This window comes from Nematostella vectensis, chromosome 2 (assembly GCF_932526225.1).
Source record: "Nematostella vectensis chromosome 2, jaNemVect1.1, whole genome shotgun sequence".
In the NCBI taxonomy this organism is placed as follows: Eukaryota; Metazoa; Cnidaria; class Anthozoa; order Actiniaria; family Edwardsiidae; genus Nematostella; species Nematostella vectensis.
The window spans coordinates 4,160,335-4,169,133 of NC_064035.1; the positions used below are offsets into that span (position 1 = coordinate 4,160,335).

General features: G+C 40.3%; 1 protein-coding gene across 1 annotated transcript; it reads right to left on the reverse strand.

Annotated features, from left to right (window-relative positions):
* Positions 1-6,470: 6,470 nt before the first annotated feature.
* On the reverse strand, positions 6,471-8,787 carry LOC5514817 (60S ribosomal protein L27). Its single transcript, XM_032384391.2, has 3 exons — positions 8,669-8,787; positions 7,836-8,093; positions 6,471-6,672 (listed from the first exon to the last, which is right to left on the reverse strand). The coding sequence occupies exons 2-3, from the start codon at positions 8,084-8,086 to the stop codon at positions 6,513-6,515; spliced, it is 411 nt and encodes a 136-aa protein (XP_032240282.2). The 5' UTR covers positions 8,087-8,093; positions 8,669-8,787; the 3' UTR covers positions 6,471-6,512.
* Positions 8,788-8,799: the final 12 nt, after the last annotated feature.

Here is an 8,799-nt window from a genome sequence, read left to right on the forward strand (position 1 = left end):
CAATAAAGTCTCTTGAGTTCAGTGTATCCATGTGATGACCAGAAAATGAACTTAACTAATACATACTAGAATTTTTTTTTTTATTTAAATAATTTACATACAGTGGAACCTGGATTTTACGAGATACCTCTGGAGAAAGGAAAATCTATCGTAAAATCAAGGTATCGTTGCAAAGAGGTCCTCGATTTTACGATATAAAGGAAAATCCATTGAAAATGTCGTTGTAGCGAGGTTGGTTTAGTTAACTCTTACAAAATAATGATATTGTAACTGCAGTCTGTGTAAGACTGTACAGCTACTCTCTGTAAGACTGTAATATGTATTTAAGAAGATCTTTCAAGTAAAAAAAGTAAACAAAAAAACGATTAACTATACTGTACGTGTATGTTTTTTTGATTTTTTCTCTCTTTGTTGATAAACATGATAATCGGCAATATCGTTGTATCAAGGTCGAAATTACGCTTGGGAGAACAGATTTGTATCGTAAAATCGAGAATATTGTTGTATCCAATATCGTTAGATAGAGGTAATTTCTTATACTTTTCACTGTATTTCCGCCGGAAGAAAGGAGAACGTCGCCGTAAAATCGAGGTTACGGTAAAATCCAGTATCGTAAAATCCAGGTTCCACTGTACAATAAAGCATTCAAATGGCTTGCAAAGCTGCAGTTTTCACACATCGCCGCAACTACCGTAAATGATCTAATAAACGCCCGGGCGTTTATTAAATTTCTATGGTCCAAGGAGGGCATTCAATAGATAGGAGGCGTTAATTAGAGAGGGGCGTCCTTTACAAACTACAACAATATAACAAACCCCCAATGTGCAGAGTGCAGTAGGGTTCTAATTTCAGTCAGATGGTCAGGATAACGTTAAATTATAGCCTGCGTGGCAAGAGTTTCTTGACATTGAGCAAATCTCCCCCAGTAGAAGCCAAGCTCAGATTAAGCAAGAAGGCAATTGAATTTGATCTATATTATTGGAATTCCTATGTCGTTTGTTTTTTAAATTGGGAGGGAGGGGGTCGTTAAATAGAGGGGGCGTTTATTAGAGAGGGGCGATTAATACAGACTTACAAGCTTAGGGGGGTGTTCATTAGGTAGTAGGCGTTCTTTAGATAGGGGCGTTTATTAGATCATTTACGGTATGTTGCACCAATCCGCTTACAAGAATTTCGACTCGTATGACTTCGAAGTTTGAAAAATTTTATATCAGCTTTTCTCGGTGCTGCTAAAGTGATCAGCCATGGGTGGATCTTCTACTGGAAACACGAGGATCTGAGGAAATACCATAGCTCAAGCCATCAATGTGATGATACAGAACAAGCATGCTCTCAATAGCCATCGGGCCATGTTAAAGTTCTTATTAGTTTTCACTTATAGCAATCAAGCCAAAAGAAAACATAGATAAGCTTTCAAATTCTGAAAGGGAATTGAATTTGATTGAAATTTGAATGTTCTACGGAGCTCTGAAAATCGAATCAATCTCCTTTCGCCGCGCTTTGGCGGGAAAATCTAAAACAACGCATAATCCCTAAGTCCGTTTAAATTCTGAGACGGCAATACCGCAAAATATTGGCGAAGAGTTTTGTATTGCAATGCTATCCACAATGAAGCGATAACCATGTAAAGCAGAGAATTAAATGCGAAAAAAGCAAAATATCGTTTTGTTGTAGGTTTCAAAAACAGCGCGCGCTCGTCACCATTTTTGATTGCGTAAACGCAGCCCGCGCGCAAAAAAGAACAACTCATAGACCACACTTGCTACATTTTGCAGGTTTCTTTTATGAAGTTGAATGATAAGTTGACTACCAGGTTGAGTTATAAAGATGACGGGAAAACTTGTAACCACACAACGATCATGAAGAAAAAACAAGTATAGCGCGCGCATATTTTTTATCATGTAATTTGACTGACATCTCTCGATCTACGTCACAGATGACCATAACCAAGCTTTTCAGTTCACGGCCTTTTTTCGCAGGGTCGTAGCAGGGGTTGGGGCACTGGGGGCCTAAATTATCAAAAATTGTAAGGAAATGACAAGTGTAGGTGCGTAGCTGTGCCCCCAATATTTTCTTAATGTTTCTGTATTGTGCCCCTCCAATATATCGAGACCTGCTACGGCACTGTTTCGTAAGATAAGTTATACGAACTTTAAAGGCTTTTTCGCGATAGAAGCACCATCAAACGCCTGCATGCTCTAATGAATTCTCCAACTCTTTGCATTGCAGCTTTGAATTTTTCAATAACTCGTCACGCAGAGCTCTACACTCGTCATGTGACTTAGCGAAGACGCTTCACGTATGCTCTACTGCCATCGTCTACATCACTCGCTGCTGTCACAATAACTCTTGCGCCGTCTCGCTCATTGTTGATGGCATTTGCCTTAGCGATGAGTGCTTTGGCAGAGAAGGGAAACGTGACTTGGGAAGACCGAGATCAGACATGTACGCTGCTATTAAGATATGAGTGGTGGAACCGCTGACTCGTGGGTTTATATCGCAGAGGTATCCAATGCTTTTCGTGTCAATAACTTCGAAGTTGACTATCCCAAAATAGCCGTTCTTTTTCGGGTAGTTCTTGACCGGGATGACAAAGTCCTCGTAGACGTTGTTTTTCAGTCTTTCCTGGTCTTCCCAGGGCGTGAACCTGAATTCCATCCTGGTCTTCCCAGGTCGTGAACCTGAATTCCATCCATTTCGTTTATCGCGGTTCCTAGCCACTCCACGTCCGCGTTTAGACAGGTAGAACGTGTAGCTGGGGACCTCAATCACGCCCTCGATGTATTCTTGCAGCACAAACTCTGGCTTCCACTTGCCGTTGCCCTTGATCTTTGATAATATTCCTTCTAATTCCTTGTTATCGTGGACGACGAAGTTGCCCTTTCCGCTGTATCCATTCTCACTCTTTAGCTGCAGCCTGTACATGGTGGCCGGGTTCACTGCGTGCTTGTTTGCGGGGATACTCTGTATTGCTGTGGTCGTGACGATAGGAGTATCATCGAGTAGTCCGTCCTCGATGGATGTGATTGTTATCGGCGAGAAAACCGGAAGCCATTCTCTCCAGTGTTTTGCCAGCTCTGGGTCGGGCCCCTCTTCGAGAAGAACTGGGACTTCACCTCCCATCGCAGCTAAGGTCTTGACGGCATACACTGCTGGTACGCTGCTCGTGACACCCCAGGCCAGTCGAAGACTCGATATTTTTTATCATTAATAAACCTGTGGCCTTTAGAAAATGTCGACGGCCTGTAGGGTAGCAAATAAACACGGTCCAAGTTCTTCAGTACCAGACTACTTAGCGTTGTGTACGACTTGGTGATTTGGGATTTCCCCATGCTTATTTAACGTTTAAATCGATCGTTTTGAATCGACCAGAAGGACGTTAGTTTCCGATGCAAGGGAGCACGGCAGAATATGTTTCATTTATCACGCGATAGCCTGCGTGCAGCCGTTGAGATTATTACGAAACCACTTTGTTATGCAACGCGTGTTTTTCATTGGCCCGAAGATATTGGACACGCGTAGTGTCGGCACAAAGTGCATCACGAGCTTCGGAGAGGCTTCTACTGACTCTCTACTGTAACTCTCTATCCTCGGAAAAGATTCGGGCCGATGATACGAACAAAGACCCTGTTGACAAACATAATCGACTTAATCCGAGCCCCACACCCCAAACAGCGTAACTGATAACTTTCCTTACAAAACAAACCCCCCCGGGGGGAAAGAGGGGTGTTACTCAGCCTATGTTTGGATATAGGGGTGCCGCTGGGGGTTTTAAAACCTGACCCTGTTTAGGGCAACTTCCTTGATTTTAGGACCCTGTTTAGGACAAATAAAAATGACACACTTAATTGATTTATAACTTCTTTATTGGGTAAAAACACATCCATAAGACACGTTTCATCAATCATTAAACTCTAATTACTTAGTCTAGAAAAATGCTGTCATAAGACTGTGTACACAATAGAATGTCAAATGATCAATTTGATAATCCAAGGACAATCGAACGCGTATCGAACACGCTTGTTTTATTGTTAGTTTTATTCAAATATAATGTTAGTACTTCTTCGACCGGTACTTTATACCTTCATAGGTGGGGGTGCATGCTTCAAGAGCTATATCCGGCACAATTATATTTGACTTTGACTCCTCATAACCTGACAACTCATAATGAAAAGGACGGAAAGAATGGGTTACCTGTGGCGAAATTGCGGAGGAGGGAGATTAACATCCGTTTTTTGCCAACTAACATCCTTTTTTTTTTCTTTTTCTGCCCTTTGAGATGCCTGCGGACGAGGCTAGACTTTGACCTCCCAGCTTGCGATATTGTAAAGGTAACTTGAGACACACTCGACGTGCAACAATATCCCTGCAGGACAATACTTTTTCGCGGCAGGGGGTAAGCATATGACCTTTTGGCCTCACTCATCTCCCCTACACTCCGCGTGAAGGATCGGACGAGAGTATTGGCTGGTCAACAAACGCACAAGCACACCTTATAGCAAACAAACCCCGCTTGGGGAAGTCGTCAGACAGAGCTAAGCGCAGACTCTCGGAAATACTTCCCGGTTTATTTCAATAATAAAGCAATGACTAATAAGTTATTACTCGAGAATGCTCATCACAACTAAGGGAGTGCTCATTATTTATGGCCGAGGGAGGGGGGGGGGTGTCAGTTCCCACATAGGGGGGGGGGGCTAAAAAAGTTTTGGGTACGTCGATAGGGGGGTCATAGAAGTTTCAAGGTGGTTGAAGGGGGGGGGGGGGAAGTTTCATCCCTTATAAGTAGGAAACTTTTTCATTTATTATTATTGAAATGAATAATCAAAATGCAAGAAAAGCTGTTTCCTAGCATTGCCAACAACAAATTTAGGCTACATTTACTGCTGTTGAGCCGTGAACGCGTTCCCATAAATGACAAATTCAACAATATTGATTACTCGGTAGCAGTTTAGTTAAGCTTGACCTATAGGATCAATAAACAAACAACAACTGAAATATATGCATTTGTAAAATATACTAGGAATCTAGTACGGCAGGTTATTAGATTATGTCAATGCTTAAAAAGTCTGACTCGGATACCTTTGTTTTGGACACCCCCGCGATTGCCAGATCTGGGAGATCTATCAGACAAAGGGCACAGTACGTTTTTATTTTTTATTAGGACAGTCCCATGCAGTAAAATATAAAATTTTATGATATGGATATGGACTAGTGATAAGACATGCAAATAGGTATAGATACATATTCTTTACTGTTTCAAAACGCCACAAGGCCACATTTGACTTATTACAATAAGAAATATTATTTCTTGGTTGTTTTTTAATGCATGATCTGTTTATTTGTATCTGTGTTTCGTGTTATAGATGTAGTTTTGTGGATTTTTAAAGAAAAGGAGGGGGGGTCAATAAAGTTTTTGGGTTTCTCCTGGGGGGGGTCAACAAAGTTTTGATGTTAACAAAGGGGGGTTGTACAGAAAAGTGGAGTGGAGCCCCTTTTCCTTAACAGGCTACTGTATTTATTTTTTTTCCAGGGGGTTGGAAATTCCAGAGGAGTGGGGGGTCATACATCCGATCCCCTCAATAGGGGGGGGGGGGGGGGTATGGATATTTTCTGGAACTACAAATTTTGCACGTGTTGCCGTCATTTGTACAAATAACGGCCCCTCCAAGTACGGCAAATCTGACCGGACCTAGTCCTTTGTGGGAGTGTCTCCTCTGTCACTCTCCAAGTTATTTCAGCCACTTTCACTTTCTGGCCCTACGTTCCTAGCGTTCGCTACAGTCCTCCGTGCAAGGGTGATGGCATCGACTTGATCGCCCTTCAACATCCTAGCAGTTGAGCTTCTCGTTCTCTATGTATACATTAAGGACCGACACCTTTAGCTTCTTGAGCTTGACCTCTATTTGGGTGTACCCAGTCATAGTTTTCACACTTTTTCAAGCTTTCGTTGTGACCCACGTTTTGGCTGCAAAGGGGGGGAGGGGGGGTGCGGGGGTCTCTTGCTGTAACTCAGTCCTAAGCGCTAACTTAGTGTGAATGTTGAAAAGGAGAACTTACTGCGACTGGTGGCTGTGCCCCAAATAATTTCTTGATGTCTCCATATCATGCCTACCCTACCCTGGATCCCGAGCCTTGGACGTCTCTTTATTTAGTGGCCACTGGCCACTTAAAAGAAACACTTTGAAAAAGATGCCACTACTTCAAATGATTACGGAATCTCCTTCCACACCATACTGGAAGATCCAGCACTTTCGCCAGTGGAAAAAGATTGGGATGTGTGTGCAATGACAGGTCGGACTCAGATTGCACACACAAACTACTTTAGCACGAATTATTTCACTGCTAAATTTCTTGTTGTAGCCACAAATTGGCTAGTCTCCTGCACTGCAGTCTGAAATCACTGCCAATGACAACAAATTGCCATAAAAGGAAAAAAAACAATTTGGTGAAATAAGACAACACATGCATTGTACATTTCAAATGGCTTTATTATATTTTACAAGGTTGTGCTCTTAGAACCTCAGCTTCTGGAAAAACCACTTGTTCTTGCCGGACTTGTATCGTTCCTCTAACGTGGATTTCACTTCCCTGAGAGCTTTCTTTTTCAGGGCGGGGTCTCTGAAGACATCCTTGTTGACAACTTGCTTGTCTAATGGGACATCTACAGAGTAGCTGGTAATAAACAAAACAATAAGTGGTTAGAATGGGGTATCAGCTAGCGCTGGCACATCCTTGAAGCTTGGAATACATGTCTTATAAGCTAATTGCCTCAACTTCATTGAAATGAGGTTGAATGAACAACAACAACAACATAATCTATATCATCTACCCAAAATTAGTTAAAGCATATTACAGGCATACTCAACTTAGCTGTAAGTTCAAGGGGCACTAGCACCAAGAATAAGCTAATAGTTCCAGGGTGTAAGATACTGATACATACTAGTTGAACATTGACTAGATTATAGATTTAGGGAACTAGGCTGGAGTTAAGTAGCAAGACTGAAGTTATCGTCACGAAAATGATTGATAGAGTCAAAAAATAAATAAGTAAACTAAAAATCAAACTGACAAAATGTATGTACATCATCATCCTTTTGCAAAGAAGACATAAAATGTTTTAATCCTTTAAAGCTCCTGTTGGTCAAGTGCAACTGAGTTGTAACAATGACGAGCCAACAATTTATTCAAATGGGAAGTTTTTATTTAACCAACTGGACAATCTAGATACAAAGAATGTTAAATCTATAGGATGCTATAATCAGGTTTATTATCATTGTTTTTAAGAAAAATATTTGATTATACCTGAAAAATATAAGTAAAAACTTACTATTAGAGCTATAGGCATCACACTATAGCCAAGTGAGAAGCATAGTTAATTTACCTTATAACAATAAATAAGAGATTAAATATTATCTTAATCATTGTACTAATTTGTCATCTGTGCTTGTTTGGCTACTTTGCTTTTCTGTGAAGTATTTGTCTGTTTGTATCTCACTACTCTGTAATTTTCTAATAATTTGCTTTCCTGAACTGATCCACCTAGATAAAATACTTATTATAGATCAGTGAAGGTAATATATATAATGTTATAGTTAAAAAGCAATAAATATGACTTGACTAAGAAGTTCTACTTGTTTGGCTATTTTGCTTTTCTGTGCAGTATTTGTCTGTTTGTATCTCACTACTGTAATTTTTGAATAATTTGTTTTCCTGAACCGATCCACCTAGATAAAATACTCATTATAGATCTGTGAAGGTAATATATATAATGTTGTAGTTAAAAAGCGATAAATATGACTTGACTAAGAAGTTCATTTGACAAACTTGACACTTACCGTGTGGGCATAAGATGGTTGTAGTTGAACACCTTCACAAATGGCTTGACCTTGGACCTCTTGGCTGTCCTCTTCTTACCCATACGCTTGGTAACCTTAAGAGGGTATCTGGCAACTCCAGCAACAAGAGCATGGCCGTAAGGTTTATCAGAGCTGCCATCATCGTAGTTCTTGATGATCAAGGCCTTCTTGCCAGCGTACCGGCCACGAAGCACAAGAACAACCTTGCCAGATTTGATAAATTTGCCCATTTTGACCCTAAAGGGAAATCAATTCAGATAGAATTGGTGAGTTTGACTCAGAATAATAACAAAATTAGGGAAAACTTTTCTTATTAAAAAGGCCTTTTATCATGACATACCAGAGTGCAATAAAGTGATACAACAAGAGTAAGAAATGATAATGGAAAGTACAGTTATATTTATTTCAAACTCATGGTTTGCCCGGTGTTAGAAGATGTGATGGACGATTATAAAGTAACTGTTGTTTAAGTTCGTAATTTCGCTCGTATTATTGAGATTCCTAGTAATCTATTAACAGCATTAGGCCGATTCTTACTAAGAATAGGAGGTGAAAATTTCGAAGTAGCAGTTAAATTTGTTAAGGCACTCAAAGGAACTTTTCGAAGCCTGTAGAAGGATTTACCAAATTCAAAAATACGTCCACCTTCGAAACAAGGCTTTATATCTTGTAGTATTTGCAACACATTTTTAAAATATATATTACTAGGTATACATATGTAATTTAAAATTGTTTTGGAACTGAGAGTTCACAAAAACCACGTTAAGATTATACGATGGAGATGGATTCTCAAAGCTACAATTCACACTCACCAACTAAAATGGCGTCGAGGGAGAAGAGGCCGATTGGAATACCGCTGACCGTAAAATACAGCTCTTTTACTTGGGGGAGGGGTGGGAAGCAAAGAATGGAGTGATCCATTTATCTTGTTATTTTTCTATGC

Bases quoted from the DNA above. Each gene is read 5' to 3' on its own strand.
- LOC5514817 (XM_032384391.2), bottom strand. From the start codon at position 8,086: ATGGGCAAATTTATCAAATCTGGCAAGGTTGTTCTTGTGCTTCGTGGC. The intron at 6,673-7,835 runs GTAAGTGTCAAG...GTTTATTACCAG, and splicing joins AACCATCTTATGCCCACACG to CTACTCTGTAGATGTCCCAT.